Source organism: Hetaerina americana, unplaced genomic scaffold (genome assembly GCF_022747635.1).
Source record: "Hetaerina americana unplaced genomic scaffold, ioHetAmer1.1.p SCAF_3, whole genome shotgun sequence".
NCBI lineage: Eukaryota > Metazoa > Arthropoda > Insecta > Odonata > Calopterygidae > Hetaerina > Hetaerina americana.
This window is the reverse complement of record NW_027286874.1, coordinates 108390454-108410654: the sequence shown is the minus strand read 5'-3', so window position 1 is coordinate 108410654 and position 20201 is coordinate 108390454. Positions and strand designations below refer to the sequence as shown.

Here is a 20201-nt window from a genome sequence, read left to right as displayed (position 1 = left end):
GAATGCAAGAAGCGAATTGTTTTCACCCTCGTGACTTCCCATCCCTCCAATTAGATAGACTTTTGCCCTTACCCTCGTCGACATGTCAAATATCTTCTCGGGATGCCCTCGGATGGCATAGCCCAACCATCAACGAGTGGCGCCCACACGCCTCCTCCCCCCCAAAGGGTGGCAAGGACGCCCCCGGGAGGGTTGCGCCGGCAGAGAATCAGAGCGTGGCATGGCGGAGGCAGGCACCGGAGAGGCGGGGGTCATCGCGGAGGATGACCTCGTCGAACGGGGCGACGCTTCCTCCAAAGAAAAGCCGGTTTACTCCTCTCGTTCAAGAGAAACGAGTCAGAAGAGATGGCGGTGGTCCTATGGTGACAGTCGGATGTGAAATCCCAACCTCGCAACCCAAGAATCAAGAGACCAGACTATTAATTGCACAGGGAAAAATATGGCTCGTGCCAAAGCACTGGCATTTTGTGCTATGCTGGATACAGGAATTGAAAAGACAGAGAATGACACTCTCATAAATAAAAAGAGACGTTTCAGGGGTGAAATTGGAATATCATGATCAATTAAAAATTAGAAATTCTCCACAAAATAAAATTCTTTACGACCGGTTTCAATGTAACTACATCATCATCTAGTGATGTAGTTACATTGAAATGTCAACCAGTGGACATTCCATTGACTGACTGCATTGCCAATTTTCAATTAATTATTCAGCACTGTCAATCAATCGTCAACCCTCATGAAAACGAATCTTAAGTTTAAATCTCATTAGAGGGTGCAGGGGAAAATGCAAATCATGCCTCATTTGGATGATATTTTTGACAATTTCCCATGAAAAGTATATATATATATATATATATATATATATATATTAGGGTTGTTTTCTTAATTCATACGCTATAACAAAATATTTTAGAAATAAAGTAGGCGTGGAGTTAGAATCGAAATCATTTCAAAGAGAGATGCTCTTTTGTGAATGATAGTTTAATCAATATTTTTTTGCCTAGAGTAAAATTACTCCTTAAAATTTTCTTCCATCGACTGGAGTCAGTTTTCAAGCAAAATCCACGAAGCTCTTCTCGAAGGGAATATCTTCCAAAACTAACGGCACTGAGGCGGAAGAGAGGCAAGCGCAATCCCTCCTCGCAATCACGAGGGTGTGAGGGCAAGGGTGCGTTGGCGACCTTGAATCGCTTAAATCTCTAACAATACGTACAAAACTCGCAATTATCACCAAATTATGATTTCACGGCCTCCGATTTGAAATTAGAAATCGCAGTTCACCCTCCTCCCCTCCCTTCCGGCGAACGCCTTCCAGCTGCATGGAGACTCCCGTGTCCTCATTTAATGCCAAAGTTAAATTTCACGAAAGAAAACAATTCGCTTGAATGGAATGGCATCGCGTTAGGAAATGCCCAGGCGTATCATGAGACAGCGAAAATGTCCGTTCGCCTCCGCTGGGGACGGACGGACGGACGTGCGTCGACCTCCTTCAACCGCCTCCTCCTCCAAGACTTATTAGGATTTGCTATACTCGCGAATACAGCAAATCACCGAGGAACATCGACTTTCTAACTTTCCCTTTGCGTTTAGCATTCATATTTCCTATCAGTCCTTTGATACGTTACAGAATCCACAGGTCCTATTCCAATTAAGAATAAAAATGGAGAATTCAAAAACTTTCAACATTCAAACTCAAGATAGATAACTGTCTACTTCGGTTACATTTAAAGTCTGCTCCGTGTGGGTGGAGGAAGAGGCATCGGTTGCTCTCCTTTGAATATCTTATTCCCAGAATTTCAAAAAATTCTCTTTAATTTTTGACTTTTGAGTCTTTATTCTCTTTACCGGGATTTTATTTTCAACACACTCTCATCCGCACGCCTTATGAATTCCACCGCTCTCAATGATCGCTTTGTGAAAATATTTTACATTCATTTCGGGACCTTAGAGCTCCAAGATTTATTTTCTACAATACGTTTGATAACAGACCACTATGCTTTTGAATGTAGGTGAAACGTGGTCGCCTCTTATCGTAATGGTGCGCAAATTAAGGGTGCGAATGCCTGGTCTTAAATACTGATCTTAGACATCTCTATTCTTCGTAATTTCGCACGAATCCATTCTCACCAATAACTTCGAGGGGTTCCCGGACGTCCCTGGTCACAAAAGGGGAAGGGGGGCACAGAGCAGTCCCCTTAGCAACTCTTGGTTGGACCCATTCCGGCGCGGGATCGCCAGCCGCGCCCGCACCCGGCCGATCAATGCGCGCGGCCGACGACTGCCTTTGACACCGCACCCGCGCCCGGCACGTGACCGCTTCTCCCTTCGACATCACCCCCATCTGCTCGCCCCGACCCCCGTTCCCTCAGGAGGAGTAATGTGAAGGGACTGGGCGTGAATCTGATGCACGAGGCTAGGGCGAGAGGTGCGGTGGTGGTGGAGGAGACGTTTTTATTCACAATGGTGAGGAGGAATTTCCCGCAGGAGAAGGATCCTATTGAATTGCCGATCTTCGGCCTTAAGGCGGGGATGTTGCACGCCGAAAAGTGTGACCAAAGTTGTCGGCTAATTTTACTATAAGACTCAGTAATAGCGAAACTAGCATTTGAATTTTATTCAAAGTAACATGCAAAACACTAAAGCAATAAATGAACAGCGAAACCCGTGAAGTATAGGCGAAGTGTGGGTACACCCTTGTGTGCGGGCGTGTATTGTCTTGATGAAAGATGACTTTCTTCTTAGCCGAACATTGTCTTTTCTCGTGTATCTTTTGATTTAGTCGGTCCATGAAGTTAGCGTAGTATTGTCCAGTAATTGTTTGACCAGTGGGGAAATAATTTATCGGCAGAATCTCTTTCGCATCTCAGAACACTGAAGCCATCACCTTTTCCACCTGCCCGTATTTCCTTAGTTTATTTGATGGTGGTAAATAAACTTGTCTCCACTGCTTTTAACTGCTTTTTTGTCTCTGGGGTATTGTAGCAGGGATCCAATTTTCATCTGTGCACGTAAACCGGAAGAAAATCTTTTTAGTTGCTCTCAAAACGGGTCAAACATTGTTTGGAAATTTACATTATCATGTTTTTGTGATCCTGGATCAAGAGTTTCGGAATTCATAAAGCTAATAATTTTCTCAAATCCAATTCCACCGTTAAAATGTGATATGCCCATTCAGATGACATCCCTATAGTTTCAGCGATTTCTCGCAATTTCAGTCGGCGATCGCCCATGACCATTCTATGTACTTTTGCAATAATTTCTGGGATGGCAGTGGCACATTTTGGCCAACCACTGCGCGGATCATGATCTAAGCTGTCCCGATCAAGCATAACCTCTTTTGTCCACTTGGCAACAGTTGAATATGAATGAGCAGAGTCCCCTGTCAGAGTCTTCTAAAAGTCCGCATGGATTTCCTTTGCTTTCATAACTTTCTTTACGAAGTATTTACTCACTACACGGGAACAACAGCAGAGAGGCGTCCACACCACATATCTCTTCCTAGAGAGAGCACTGCCGCCTAACGTGTTTTCTCACAAAGAATTACCTAATACTACGCGGGAAACCCGAGGCGCTAGCGCTGACATCTGGCGGTGATTCCGATAACCCTTCAAACCATGCTCGTAGTATACGTGGAAGCGATGCTGTGGGGAAAGCGATCCGACGGCCGGTTGCGAATCCAGTGTGAGGCTCCAAGCGAACCAATCCCAGCGTGACACCAACTGAAAAAATGTACCGCGCTCCAACCTCATGGGAGGACGGGGCGTCCCGTGGAAGATTTCTCGTTGTTGCTCCATAACCCAGATTCCGAGGAGAGTGGCCGAGACGTGGATCCATGCTATGAGCTAGGAAAAGTATGAGAATAAGATGCAACGAAAGCGGTCCATCACTCTGTGTCGTCTCTCCCGCGCACCACTGTCCGGCGTCGGACGCCGGACAGTGGCGCACTTGCGTAACGAACCGTAGGAACCTTCTCTGCTTTGCTCGCCTTACGTATGATTCCTCTCTCTCTCTCTCGAGTAAGGCTCTCAGCGGAGGCGGCTTCGACTCTCGCCGGATGGGGTCGAACGAAAGTGCAAACATCACCCCGCGAGCTCTTGATGTAAAGAAGAAAAAGAGGATGCGTGATGAAATTTATTTTTTAAATTTATTCGAAGATTTACAACCTTTAATCTCCTTAGGGCGTAATACGAGATCTGTGCAATAAATACGCGAACTGGTGCAATTTTGCGGCCATGACGCAGACTACCGGCGCAAGTTGCCTGAGACCCAATGAGCCGTCTGTGCTTGGCGGATCGTCGAGCTGTGCGTATGGTGCCAGTTATGTTAGCTTTTGTTGTCCTTGTTTTTACTGTTTGTCGAAAATGGAAATTGGCAAACTCATGGAGTAATGAATCAACATCAAGTTTTTTGGTGAAGTGCGGTAAAAGTTATCAAGAAATTACTGAAATGTGGACAGCTGTTTACGGTGGTAATGCTCCGAAGAAAACATCCGTTTAAAGTGGATTAAATTACACCAAAAAATCAAGAAAAATCCGATCGAAAATCAAAGTCGTGCTCTTGGTTTTCTTTGATGTCGAAGGTGTTGTTCATCATTGAATTTCTTCCAGAAGGGCAAACAGTAAATGATGAGTTCTACCATCCTATAGTTCACATGCGTTTGAGAGATCGCGTGCGTCGTGTGCGACCAAATTTGACTCGAGGCGATGGATGGATGGATCCTTCACCATGACAATGCACCTGCACATTCAGCATTGATTGATCGCCAGTTTATGGCAAAAAATGCAATCTCCTTGATCATCCTCCTTATTCGCCAGATCTCGCCCCATGCGACTTTTTCCTGTGCCCATTATGCAAAAATGTGACACATCACTGGGAAGATGTGGAAGACACAATAAAACAAGAAACGACAAGGAGAAAATTAAAAAACCTAACTGCCGGGGAGGACTTCTAAAGGATTCTTTATAAACAGTGTATGAAAAGAAGAAGATGGAATGAGTGTATACTAGCAACGAATGGAGAGTATTATTAAGAAGGGGACAAAATGGATGTAGACTAAATTTTGCAAAAATAAAGGTTTTATGGCCTCAGTTCGCGTATTTATTGGACAGACCTGATATTCATATCCTTGCATTTAAATTTTTACCAGTTAATAATATGATTCTAACCATCGCGATTATATTATCCTCCATAATAGGCACTCTTTCCTGACTTTAATATTCGTGTTACATCTTTTGAAACTTATCTTTGTAGCATATTCAAATGTCTTTTGTTCAACAGTCAATGTATCGTTCGATGAACCCAAAACTCGAACGCGGTCTCAACGTGGAATATTTGACCGTGAATGCGATATTTATCGCCCTTATCTAATATCGATAACATTGAATGAAGTGGTCGCATTTCCCACTCCGGAGACGGAAATACGTATCTAGCACATGTAGAACATTGTAAAAGGCTGCAGCACCAGATGACACATAGGTATCGCCGTAATCTAATGCGCCGGTGCCGGAGGATACATAAGAATAAGGAAGATTTACTTCTTTTAGGAATAATTTATTATAGTAATTTACCTCTTATCAAGGTGTAAGATAGCAATTAGTATCAAATCGTCGGCTAAGCAACAGGTATGCCAACGAGATGTGATATCGCAGATATCACCGTTATAAATTTCTCGGAGTGTGTTTGATTTTAAAGTAAAACTGAGTTATTTGATATTATTTATATTGAAATTCGACTTTACTAAAAGATAAGTAAATTGTTGGGTGATAATCGAATAATCTTGAATTCCCTCTTAGATAGTAGCCGTTTGCTGTGATTAAATCAAAGTTACCATTACAGAAATTATCTCTGTTTGACTTTCGCATCACAAATCACCAAAATCAAATATAATTAAGATAAAACATTAGAGTACACGATTCTATTTAAATGCTGCTGAATAAAATGCTCGAGAACACATTTCGAATCAATCGCCCCATAATGCATATACACCTAAGTAGGACGCGTTGGCATAACAAAGGATAACTATGACAGTCCAATTGCGGAGAGTTGGCAATGCACGAGGCGTGCACCACAGCCAAACACCTTCGCCGAAGGGAAGGAGGTGCAGCATGCAGGGCGGCCAACATTTTGGCAACATCGCACATCCTGAGCGCACCTGTTGATGCAATCACGATGCACGCGCTGCGGCGGTGAATGGGGAAGAGGGCCTCTGCCCCCCCTCCCCCAACCAACCATGCCACGCCCCCCCCCTTGCGGTCGCCGGGGGCGGAAGGAGGTCGAGGGAAACAAGAGGGGGGGGGGACGGGACCGGCCACGCGACAGCGGCCCTGCCAGCAGCATGCCCCCGCCGCCACCGAGAATTGTTTTCCTCCTTAAAGCGTAAATGGTACGCAGGCCGCCTCCTCCTCCACGACCGAAATGCACATCGATTAAGTTCGCGCGGAACATTAAAGAGTGTCATGTGGAAACATTTAAAGGTGTTTGTATCCTCAGGGAAAATCTCGTGCGCGACGCGTTTTCGTTCAATTCGCTAAACCGTAAGGAATGAGGTCTCTAGATGGGGGGCGGGCGAAAGGTGTACATCTACTGTGTGTGCATGGTACTTTCGCATCAGTGCAAATGATAAAAAGCTGGTCTCTAATGATATACATATGTATGTGTATACATATATATATATATATATATATATATATATATATATACACACATATGAATATATATATTTTTTATGAATACATATGTATAGGTATATATATATACATAGGTATATATCTATATATATATTTTCTATATATATATACATATATACATATATATATATATATATATATATATAACGATTGTACGGAAAAACTCACACGAGCGGCACAATAATGGGCTGACACAATATAACACAAATAAAATAGAATAGCAACATTTAAAAGGACACATCACACGAGCGACTTTATATATATATTTATATATATATGTATATATAACTCACACGAGCAATCTTAATTTTGAACGGCACACAATAGAACACAAATAAAATAGATAACACTTAAAAGGGCACTCACACTGTAGATTCTTTGAGCTTTCGACCTTCTCCAAGTAAGACTTACTTGAAGTAATTACTTCAACAAACTTAAAGACTACTACATTTAAGTGTTATCTATTTTATTTGTGTTCTATTGTGCCGTACAAGTATTATATTGCTTGTTTCTATATCATCGATGTATATATATATATATATATATATATATATATATATATATATATATATATATATAATGGGTCCCTATAGTCCAGGGGGTAGAGCGTCTGAAAGATCTGCTTTTACACTTTTGTGAAAGTCTCATGGACGTGAAAAATAATGTATATGAAGTTAGCACTAGAGGATAAAGACAAAAACACAGCAACACCCAAAAAAAGAAAAGAAACTCACTCGGTTTTAAATTTTCGCTGGTTCACGCCACCTTTCTCAAGGAAGAGGACGGAGTTCAAGAGATAATACATTGGATGAATGTAACCACCTGAAATCCGCGTATCCGTGTTGAGGGGAAATGTTACTTCCACATGCCACCAGGAGTGCTTCTGAATGTCATTTCGTTTGAGCATGTGTGCATTAGTCATCAGCCTACCCTCGTATGAATAACTCTCTGTCCAGTAATTAATTATAAGACTTTTAGATTAGAAAACTGAAATAAAGGGTTAATTTTATGAAATTCCCACGCCACAATTTATTACATAAAGATCATCGTTTCGAGATATGGCTGCAATCAGTGTGATGATGGTAGTCATCTAAAAACAGTGATCTTGAAAACATCGCGAGGCACATTGATCTTTCGATTAATATGTTGTTTCGGGGCAATATTTTGCGATGACAAGGGAGATTGTAAAATATTCTAGCCGAAAATTTGAATTGAAAATTCAATCGATACACGACCCTTCCCCCCCCCCCCACTCCACACACACTTGTGCCCCTCCTTTTCGGTACCTGAGGGCATTTGGTCAACCTAAAGCGGGTCAACGTTCATTAACTGGCGATCGCTTGGCGTGTAAATGTCGCTGGAGTGCCCCATGCCCCTTGGGCTGGGAGCGGTGGCCACTGAAGGAATGGAGCGGTCTTCCTCGCACCCACGCCCCCCCTCCCCACATGGACGCTCCGCTCCGCCCGCCGGCGGGGCACGCAATGAGCCACGTGACCGCGGGCCGCACGTGCGGCGACTAGAGGGGGCCGCACGCGGCGCCCATCCAGAAGGGGGACGTCTCCCGCCCGCCCACTCACAGCACCCCTTCCCACCGGCCCCGAGGGACGCTGTCCGTCCTCACCACTCTCCGACGAAGAACATCCGGCACTAGCGGTCGGTTTTTTTATTTCAAGGTGACAACAATGCATGGACGCGACTAATTGTTGCTGAGCGGCTGCTTTGAACCTCGCGTAACGGATAAAATTTGCCCGGCTGGCTCTCGTGCTTAATTCGGGGACGAGGATTTCCTTATTTGGTTGTTTTACACACTTTTTTCACACTCACACGCGCGTCAAAGAAGCTTTCACACGTACCCTTAGGGACCTTCCACCTACCAGGGAGCCTTCGAGTCGTGGAAAAGCCACTGGCAGATAATTTTGCGGACGCACTCAAGGGATGCACGTTGAAGAACTTTGAGGCATTTTAGCAATACGTAACCGAAGTGAATCTATTCCTCCGGCACTTTTACCGATACTTTTTCTGACAACCATGTACTGAACAGTGTTCAGATACTAATATGGCAGTTTCTGCTCAAATGTTGTAAGACGATAGCTGGAGTTATGTCAGACAGAAGGTTTATTATTAAACATCAAAGTAAAAAGTTAAATGATAATATGAGATTATAATTATGAGTGAATATTGTAACTCGTTCGGAAGGAAATAAATAATTCCACGAGTTTGCAAAATGTTTAGTCGACCCCTGATTCCTGGAAGGTTGTATTAAATTGGAGGAATATCACAGGTTTTATTTTCGTGAGTTTATTTCTGAATTTCATGGCCATTAGTTCTGGCAGATGGGGTGCGCGTAAGGCGGAGCAGGTACCCGGTGCCCGGGGGGGATTCGGGTGTCACCGAGACGTGGGGAGGTGGCCAGGGCGAGGGGGAGGCGCTGGAGGGGGGGGAGAGGTGAAGGTCCCTCGAGCCAGAAAGTCGCGATCGAGCCGAGTCGCGCCTGTGCCCCATCTGATTAATTACCCCGCACGCCGCGGCTATTGCGAATATTTTTGAGTCCTCGTTTAAATTTGAAAGTGTGATAAAATCTAAGATTTAGAGAATGATTGATCCGCGGAAAACAACCAATCTGATGGCAAATGAGCGAATTGAAAGGAAGAATTTTTTTGCGACTCGCAAATTGATGGAATGACATGAGCATCTAGTCAATTTCTCCCTCAGAATGTAGGGGAAAGTAAAAAAAGGTCTTCTTCAACGATGACGAATCATTACATTTCAAAACGCAGGAGACGTGGAATACAAAGTCCAATTTTGATAAAGAAAGTGTAAGAAAATAGTTCCGTAAAATACTGGTCGCTGAACGTCATCATCAGGCGATGGCGATCAACGTCGAAACCTGGGTCGTGTTTTTAAATAAAAGTGTGTGTGGAGTTACAAAGTCAAGTAATTTCATTTCAATCTATTTGTTAACATAATTATGTCTATCACACCAATTGGCTAAATCGAAAGCCATTTGCTTTAATTCGGGAGTGTAAAATATTATACGGTGTGAGGCGCTTAAATCCGGAAAATTTTCAATTTTAATTTCCCGCCTCATCGTAGTTCCACTGGAGGTCGCGATTGGCGTTCTTGAAAGATATAGGCATCTAGTAAGCAGTCATAACCTTAAAATGACCTCGATGTTACGTACAAGTGCGGAGTACAATCGAAGAGCCACTACAATCGAAAGTGTTCTCGCTGGGCGTTATATTTCGAATAATAGTTCGATTCTTCGTGTTGTACCCCAGAACAACTGTTTACGTTATTGTGGCTACGTATAATAATGCTTCAGAGAAGTCTGAGGAAGGTTTCGCTAACCCGGTAAGGAAATCTCATTCGAGGAAACGCGTGTTTGTCCGGTTTTAAGCGCCGTACCCTGTTTAATTCCTTTTCTTTTATGCGCTTAATATATGCAAGTGCTGTGGTTAATTCTCAGCCACGTCAAAAACACTTAGCGAATACCGTTCACTGCGGAACATCCCGTGTTTGACGCCGCCACGTGTTAGCCGCCTGTCTCGCTCGCGGGCGATCGAAAATACGGTCAGCCGACCTTTAAAAGGGCGCGCGCTTTTAAATAGGGGAGCGGATCTTATCTTTAAAGGGGTATCGAAGGGGAAATGGTGGCGGGGGAGGGTTTGGGGGGGGGGAAAGGGAGCTGTAGAAGTGAAAACGACAGTGCGATCCCCGCCCTCATTCTGACGGAGAGAGAGAGAGAGAGAGTGCTTGCTTAGCCGGACGTTTTGCCCTCCCCCCCACCTCTCTACTCATTCCCTTTCCACTGACCCCCTCTCCCCACCGTGCATCACCTTTCCCGAAGGAAAGGGAAGGGAGTTGGACACTTCTATTTCGGTCATTGCGGCGCGCGCACAGCCAAGAGGGGGGACGGGGTCGTGGGCATCAAGCACACATTCCAGGGACACCACCGACAGGCACCATCAGCATGCACCACTGCGGTGACCGTGACATTGTTGCGGCGGGCGTTTTTTTGTGCATATGATGTCTGTCCAATAAATACGCGAACTGAGGTTACATCGATTTTGTCCCCTTCAAAGTACTCTCCATTCGTTGCTGTACACTTATTCCATCTTATTTTTCACCGTTTAAAACACCCTTGGAAGTCACTGTTGATTATGCACTCTTGATTTTCCAAAATTTAGTTCATCAGCTGTCATTCGGACTGTTTTTCGACAATCGGTAAGGACAAGAGACCGCACACGATCAATGTTGTCGTCAACACAGGTGGTTGAAGGTCGTCCCGGCCTTGCATCATCTGTGGCGTCTCGTCGGCCATCTTTATAACGCTTAATCCACTTGAAAACGGATGTTTCCTTCAGTGCATTATCACCGTAAATAGCTGTCAACATTTCATTAATTTCTTGATAACTTTTGCCGCACTTCACCAAAAAACTTGATGTTGATTCGTTGATCCGTGATTTCGTCAATTTCCATTTTCGACAAACAGTAAAAACGAGGATAACAGAAACTAACATAACTGGCATCATACGCACAGCTCGACGATCCGCCAAGCACAGACGGCTCATTGTGTCTCAGGCAACTAGCAGCGGGCCAGGAGCTCTAGTCCGCGTCATGGCCGCCAGATTGCACCCGTTCGCGCATTTATTGCACAGACCACGTATACGACCGCTACTGAAGGTTTACCGAGTTTAAGAATCTATTCTCAAAAATAGAACCTGCGGGAAAAGCACACAAATGTGTGAAACGCCCTTTTCCGTGTCACTCTCCAGGAGAGTCCCGAGTTGATGGATGATGGATGCACCTTCGCAAAAGAGGCTATCTTTCAAATTTCCAGAGATGGAATTCCGCACAGGAATGTGGATGGGGGGTGTAACCACGGGTGCGGAAGGAGATGATATGTGTTCTATGGTTTTTCACCGGATCGCGCGGATCCCATGTCATATTGGGAAAGGTATGGGTTCAAAGCCTAATCGGGGGAAATGAAGTAGCTGTAGTTTTTATGGGGGGCGACCGACAGCCGAGGTAATTTGCGCCATTTAGGGATGGATGGGAAAGGAGGAAGGGTGGGGAAAAACCCCCAGAGTTGACGTTAACCTATTCTTGTAACAAAAGGCGCCAAGCCTTTCCAAACTTCCAAGAAATAACCAAAATATCTGGATAGCATTTATATACTGCATATATAACCTTCATATTTAAAACTTCCGAAAAATTCTGTTTCTTCGTTTAATTTATGGAGTTAGAGCTGTTTCTCCAGCAAGAAAACCTTTCCTTTTTCCCGTGTTTGTTATTGATCCCAGTTACATGTCCATGGTACACCTTCAACAAATATATGATTCCAAATAAACAATATGGCGTGTTTCAGGTGCGGCATTTTCTATACACAAGCAATTATTCTATTTTCTAACTATTCTTTTCCCCTCTCTCTCTCTCTCTCCTCAAGATGTCTCTTGATGGACACTCTTAGAAATCCAATAATCCACTCTTCAAGGGGACCCATTGGAGTCGAATGCTCGCCCGCACCACCGCTCCGCTCCACTCGAGGCGACGCGGTCGCCGAGCGAGGCGCGTGAATAATTTGAACGCGATCGAGGAAACATTTCGTGATTGATTTCCCTTTGAGAGCGCTCTCTTTCCTTCGCGGTCCGCGTCAGTCCGTGGGGGCGAACGAGATGCAATTCTGCGCTTCCGCCGGCGCGCTCTGCATCCCCGACCGACTGCGTGGGGGGCGGGAGGGGGAGAGTCGTGTCCACCGGAGTGGTGGCGCACATCCTCCTCCCGATTCGCGGGGAGGGAGAGAGACAGGGGTGGGGGCGGGGAGACCGGACATCCGCCCCGTGTCCGCAGTCGCCCGCGATCGCGAGCGAGCGAGTGTTCGTCCGTCGACCTGCCCCCCCGAACCCTCCCGAGGCACGAGCCCTTCCCGGGCGGCCCACGAGCGACGGCAGTCGGGCCTTCCCCGCCGTGCGGCTGCCTACGCTCCCGAGTCCGTTGGGGAGGCGTGGACATCCATTCGCAGGTGCGTGCAGTGCACCAGTGGTGTTCGTGGGCACCGACCCCTCCCACCCTCTTCCTGGGTGCCGTCGCGAAGTGTGCGTTGGACCGCCAGGGTGCGGGCACCCTGAGTCGACGATGCCGTCCTGCGGGGTCGAACTTCGTCGGAGACTTCCAAGGGAGCGTTCATCCTGGACACCATTTGAAAGCACAGTTGGATGGAGTTTAATCGATTCGATATACCGTGATGAGTTCACAAATAAGACCCAGAGTGTTCAGCCACACCGAGGAGTTTTCAAAATGCTTGATCGAGGAGCAGTGGGTGCGACTCTCGTCCTAAGGCGCATAAAATCCGACGGGCACAGATACCATATGAAGCATTTGTGCGCCATGGTGCCTGCAAACACTACTCCAGTTGCAAAAGGGCCCTCTGAATGTTTCCTCGGCCATGATAACGCTTTTCGATATATAAAAATGTGGATAAAGTTGATTACAAAAGAATTAGCTTTTCAACTTGATTGATTTAATCTTGCGAGATCTCAATAATTTCATTACCATTTATGGGCGTGGATTTTATCACCCCGTTAGTTTAGCTACAGATATTTTTGTCCCGACGAATACATTCTTCCGCATTTATTTGGGTGTTTTTTCTCAATCCAATTAGACCCGAGTAAGTGCTTACGAGAAAGCACATAAATTACCTTAGGATAAAGTATCTTAGGCATAAAAAAATGCAAGAACGATGTGTTTTTAGTGCCTTAAGGTAAAATTTTATTTAAATAGGTTCTTTGATAGGATTATACTCGAGAGTATCAAAGAATAATGGTATGGATTAGTCATAAGTATTGAAAGAATATTTTGAGAACTCACCAGAATGCACTGTGTAATTAAAACACCATTAATTTGATGGTAGGCCGTCAACCTAAGCTGCAAACTGGTTAATATTGGGTGAAAAAAGCTTCGGTTTAAAATCATTTCGCTCAGGGTTATTTGAACCATGTCGACCGTCTTAAATCCTTGCGTCTTACAGATTTCGACTCCCACCTGTATCTCGAAATGTGTTCAATACCGTTGATCATTCCGTGGCACTGCATTTGGCATAGTCGGTTCAGTTGAATTTATCCTGAATTTTTTTTGCAAATTTGTGGAAATTTTATTATTTTTTTCATTGGTATAGGTTTGGAAAATAGACAAAAATTGTCACGTTATAAGCCGCATATACAAGCAAGCACATCGATCATTTAAAAAACAAACAATGAGCTCTACGTTTTACTCAGACAATGGATCCCTTGGAAACATTAATGTTTTTAATTGCTGTAGCCACACTCTATATCGCCAACGCATGCCAAAAATCACATCGATGAAATCCATTTGCAATAACTATTATAGTGCTTCTTTTTTTCCGTTTGGTATAGAGACGAGACGTGAGCGTGATCCAGCGTGGGGACCGTCGATACGAGTGTCTGTCTCCTCCAGAAGAAGGACCTTCACCAGGAGGAGGGCCGTTGACTTATTGGACAGAGGCAAAACGGAGGCGATAAGACGAGCGGACTACTATTGTGGGAGCCATGGCCAAGGACAAATACGAGATGCAGAACGTGGTAAGATTACGACGCTAACTGTAATCGAATTTGGCGAAACGGTTTGCTCTTTGGCAGGGGGTGAAAGTCGCAATATCCATCAACAATCGCTTTACTTCCCATGCCCCTTGCGTCACTTGACCTTAGAGTCGACGTCCTGGAAGAGTTGTCAAGTTTCGCAATAGCAAAGACTCTCTCTGAGAGGACTACTCTAAGACCGCCGCCCGAATTGAAGTTTGGGTGGAAGAGTGGGAAGGATTAGCGGCGGGGTGAGTTGCCTCGAGCGAGATTCGGAGAAAATTCAGTAACCCGGCGACGACGAGGGGTCCACTTAGTGGTTTCCGTAAGAGGCGTGCTCGATATTTGAAACCCTTCCCTTTCTAAAATAATCACTGCCCAGCACCGCGGTGGTTTTGCAACATTTAAACCGATCCCCCTAATACTGCAGTTCCCCGTATCTAAACCCCATATTATTATTGTCCATTTAGCATTATTATTCCCCCCCCCCTTCCCTCCCTCTCCTTCCGAAGCCTGATCGTTACGTGTTTATAGCTGGAAGGTGAAAATGTCCAGTTTCACATTTTACAACTGTCTAATATTTATTGAATTTCAACCAAATAATTGGTATTTTTGAGGTCAGAGAACCTTTTCCCTTATCTACTTTTTTAAATTAACAAAGTTTCGCAACAACCCATCTGGACTTCATACTTCAAGACCACAAATAAATCGCAAGATCGGGCAAAAAGTGCGTCATTAAAGTGCAATTCTAAAGTTTCAAAATTATGATTTAATTTTTCAACATAGTTGCCGTTAAGGCTAACACATTTCTCCCAAAAGTGTAAGAACTTTTTTCATTCCGTCATTGAAAAACTCTTCCGACTTTTCTCGAATCCAGGGGATGTTACTTCCACATGCCACCATGAGTGCTGGTGAAGGTCATTTTGCTTGTGGTCTACAAGCACGTGTGCATTAGTTTTCAGCAGCCTACCCTCGTAATTTCAAAAGTGGAATAGTATTAAGTTAAATACGAGCAATAATCCGACCAACCGTGATCGACATCACGGGAATAGCGGGGGTCGGTAGTGGTCCTAGCAGAGAGGGGTGTGGCCGAGGGTGCTCGGCGGAGAGGAGTAGGGAGGAGTGGGAAGGGGCGGGGCGAATAGGTATTTCCGCTGACGGAAGGGAAGGGAGAATGGGCCGCAGTTTCGCATTCGCGACCGCCGAGGCGGACGGACAAGGGGCATCTGTTTCGGACCATCATCTGGCATTCGGGTGCAAGGGGGGTGCAGGCGGGCGGGGGTGACTCCGCATGCGTGATCGATGCATGGCATAGACACGGAGGTGTGACGGACGGATCCCAGTGACGAACACTCAACCCCCTCCCTCCCCCTACGAGGATTGGGCGATGCTGTAACCGTCTACGGAAATCCATATTGAAAGATATTCTACTTTTCCACAGACTTTATACTTTAAGATATAACGCATTTCACCGACTTGCGGCAATTTCAGTCCCCCCCCCCGCGCAGGTGAAACGAGTTGTATCCTAAAATAAAGTCTGTGAAAAAGTACAAAATATTATAATATGAATAAAATTTAATTATTCTTCCAAGGAGTGAAGCCTGAAACCGCAGAGCGTTTTCAGAATATCCGAAAAATCTAATCTATTCGTTCGGTGAAGTCTTTGCTCAGATGGTAAGTCTCAATGAAAAACACGATGCCTCCCCTTTTTGCAAGTACAATGCTCAACTTTCACTTGGAATTGCACGGAGGAAATGCATTCTAAATGAAGAAAGACCTTACAACAACCCCCCTCCCTCCCACCTCCCCCCCGCCCTGGTCCAATCTCGTTCCGTTGTGCAACACCCCGGTGAATTACCGCATCCGTGCGGTATTCCTCCCGACGCGCCCAACTTCGCTTTCAATCCCAGAATGCCATGCGGGTAGATTTCCATTCGATCGCTTCCGAGAAGGTGATTAATTGACCTCTCCATCGAGGTGGTCAAAACTCTTGGTGAGTGTCCTTCGGGAATTTTTTTTCGGGTATTTCCCTTTCCCTTCTAATGTACTTTGTGCACTTTCCCTTCCGGAGATCACAAACTTACGAGGAATTTGTGGACAAGCTAAAATAAAATTAGGATTTACTAGAGGAAGAGTACCGGGTATGTGTGATGAAAACGTCAAAGAGAAATGTTATCTGTCGTTGGTTAGGGTCCATTTAGAATATGGTGCTAGTAATAAATGGGATCCTCACGAAGTTGGATTGATTGCCGTATTGGATCACTTGAGGAGGTAGATGTGTAAATCGTTGTTATGAGAAACTTAGTAGCGTAACCAAGATATCAGAGCAGCTAGGCTTGGAATCACTAAATGGAGCGAAGGTTAAATTACAGATTGAAGCTGTTGCATAAATTGGAAGGTCTCTTTAGTAGTGATTTTGATAATTTTTTTGATCCAAATCTTCCTGAGATAGGACTGATCATTCTAGTAAAATTAGAGAGGTTAAATGTAGAACAGATAAATATAATATGTCATATTTCCACGAACGATAGGGGATCATAAAAATCGACCGTAGTAGGGTCATGTTCGGGTAAAATTATTCTGGTGTGTATTCAGCCCCTGCCACACACCCTAGCGGTGACTTGCAGGGTATATATATATATATATATATATATATATATAATATATATGTATTATAAATATAAAAATAAATAAATAAATTGATATATATAGTGGGTCGCGGTGGTCTAGGGGGTAGAGCGTTGGACTACTGACCAGGGTCCCGGGTTCTATTCCCGGGCAAGGCACTCTGGGCACCGGGATTCCGGTCTAGGAAATATTTTTTACATTCGTGATCTGCTGGATTCCGCCTTCCCCACCTCTCAACACAACACATAGAAATAACACAACAAATAGAAACAGATATAAGGAAAAGGGATAGGAACACACACAAAGGACGAACACCTCTGTTTTCGTCCTTTGTGTGTGTTCCTATCCCTTTTCCTTATATCTGTTTCTATAAAAATGAGTATATATATATATACATATATATATATACATATATATATATATATATATATATATATATATATATATATATATATATGTATATATATATGAGTGTATCGCGCGAATGTCTAGAAACCGTACTCTATGCCGCCGTGCACTCACCTCCCACCTATTTTCAGCGACAACCAGGGCCTGAGAAAACATGATTTTGTGCAACATGCTATGTTGCTCTCTCGAGTGGAGATGTTTAAGGTAGTCGTTGACGACGTGGGAAGTGTGTCCCTTTGGGAGTCCTTGGGCTCGTGACGAGTTTCGCAGCGAGGCAATCCTCTCTTTCTCTCTCCTCGAATCGACCGATCACGTGGACTGTCTGTCCACCGTCGACATAACGGAGTCACCGCGTCATGTTGATGTTGACTGCGCCATTAAATTTGCCACAATATGGCTGTTCACTGTTGTAACTGCTCATTAATACTGGTAATAATAATGATTCCGCGCCACTCGCTGGAGCGGATGACTATTGTTGCGAGGTCGGAGGAAACCTCAAGGTTTACAACAGTTCTGCTGGGAGCTGAAGTCACTTTCATTTCACCAGCATATACTGTTATGGCAGAAAGTAATGACTTAGGAATCTGGTTAAATTTCTTAGATTTCACAAATCTGACTGAAACTGTTTCTCAAGTCCTCAAATAAGAAACATGGGACATGCCCTCAAGATACCCTGAATAAATCGTTCACAAAAATACGCATTTAAACTTCGCGTCAATGAATAAGATAAGAAGTCCGATTCTGGAACGAAAAGCTATAACTATCTTGCGTCGCAAAGCTTAACCTGACGGGACATGGACAGTCATTATGGCGCCAAATGTGATTTGGTAGATTCCGATCACCGGGATAATAAAGTGAGGTGATCACTGGTCACGGACAGATGCATGCACGCGTTCTTCCTTCGTATGATACGAAATCGTGTAAAAATCGAACCCAAGTGCCCAAAAAATAAATTTGAAGACCAAAATTCAATGATTCAGTCAAATGCACCAACTATTTGCATGATGTATGTATGTAGGCATGCATGAGTTCGAGTGTTTTTGCGTATCTACTGGCATATATTCAAATGTACCACGTAATATTCCTGGCCACCCTAGCACTCCCTGCCACACGCCCTGGCGGAGACTTGCGGGTCACAGTGCAGATGTAAAAACCATGCCCTGGGGCGGCATAGAGCGGTTTAGTGGTGGGTTGCACGCAAGGGGCAGAATTCCCTCGCTCAGTTCCCACCTGCGTCCCCGGCGGCGACTCCTCTCTCGCCTTGACTGTCGTGTACGAACAGCGGAGGAATGCTGGAAGGCCCCCATGTCCATGGTCAAGTCCATCCATCTAGTTTCCCGACGAAGAACCGAGAGATTACTAGGCATCAAAATCAAATCAATATATACCACAAATGTAAAAATTGTGCCGAGTTGCTTTTTTGAATGCGCAGCTCCCTTGCCGAGACCTGAACGGATTTCCCGCCATTTGCGACTCTGACATTTAGGGTTTCGGAAGAATAAATTACCCATTTAATGCAATGGTTGGTGTTCGAGCTCCGAAAATTCAAACTTGGTTTCTTTTGGTGAACAAAAAACGAGAAATTTGCTTTTCCATCCTTGCTGCACCTTTTGTTTCAAAGGATTGCGGAATATTCAAAGGTGTTTTTATCTGCGTGAAATACTTTACTTGCCAACGGTGAACTGCTTGAATCGTATATCTTGGAGACATTCAACGAGGTAGGCTGAAAAGTAAAGCGCACATGTGGTTGTAGACATCAAACAAAAACATATTGTAAGATCGGAGAAAAAAAGCACATTAAAGTACAATTCTCAAGTTTCAAATTAACATATTTACTTCTCAACATAATCACCGTAAAGGCTAAAACATTACTCCCAACGAGTAACAACAAGTTTTTTCATTCCGTCACTGGAAAACTCTTCCGACTTTTCTCGAATCCAGGACTTGAGAGCTGCCTTCACATCATCACCCGAGGTGTAATGATTACCCTTGAGGTGATCCAAGGGTCCAAGATCGGGTTGGAATAAGGAGGGTGTGGAATCGGTTCAGATTTCAGGTTTCGCAGAGCCTCTCCAGTTGCGCGCGAGGTGATTGGACGAGCGTTGTCATGTTGCTAGATTATTGGCGCCATTAACACGACAAACCTCTTCCTTGGATATTCCAATATGGTTTGCGATACGCTTTTGAGTGATTCGCCGGTCATTTTGAATCAAATTTTAGACGCGTCTGCGATGTTTATTGTCTGTGGCAGTGATCGGACGTACGCCGCGTGTTTAATCAACAATTGTGGCTTTTCCAGGCTCGAAACCACGAAATGTTACTACCCATCGATTTAAAGTAGACCTTTTAACAGCATCGTCACCATAAACAGCCTTTAAACGGCGATGAATCTCAGTAGGTGTCGCTTTTTAGTCACGCTGTTTAACTCGTGTTGACACAGCACTAGAACACGTCTCCATACTTCCGCTTCTCAAAATACACTGGATGAATGCAACGACCTCAAGACTGCTCATGAGGGGGGTTGAGGGGGAATGTTACTTCCATATACCACCAGGAGAGCTCCTGAAGGTCATTTTGTTTGTGGTCTACTAGCATGTGAGCATTAGTTTTCAATCTACCATCGCATAACTGTGTATAACCTATGTTGATTTAAGGGTAGCGCGAACACTGGAGTAGGTATCATTTTTCGATGTCATCCGATTATTTTGCGTGCTTCAATGGGCAAGGAAAAACGCGAATTCATAGCTTTGTGGAAGTAAGATACTTTCCCGATACAAGGTTGAGTTCCTTACGCTAAGGTTTCCTTTAGATGAAATGAGTCTCAGAGGAGGTCAGTTTGATAAGGAAGTCCCTCACCTAATTGACCCATGAGCGTTGTCAG

General features: G+C 44.5%; 1 protein-coding gene across 2 annotated transcripts in view; it reads left to right on the top strand.

Moving 5' to 3' along the window:
- Positions 1-20201, top strand: part of LOC139690639 (sodium-dependent nutrient amino acid transporter 1-like) — a 77824-nt gene that overhangs the window by 22515 nt on the left and 35108 nt on the right. The window contains exons 1-2 of one of the 2 annotated variants that reach the window (XM_071588125.1): positions 12622-12711; positions 14102-14287. In XM_071588125.1, coding sequence (XP_071444226.1) covers positions 14255-14287 — 33 coding nt within the window. In that variant the 5' untranslated portion in view covers positions 12622-12711; positions 14102-14254. Of the gene's footprint in view, positions 1-12621; positions 12712-14101; positions 14288-20201 lie in introns of those variants that run through there. The other variant, XM_071588124.1, reaches the window with a different exon arrangement.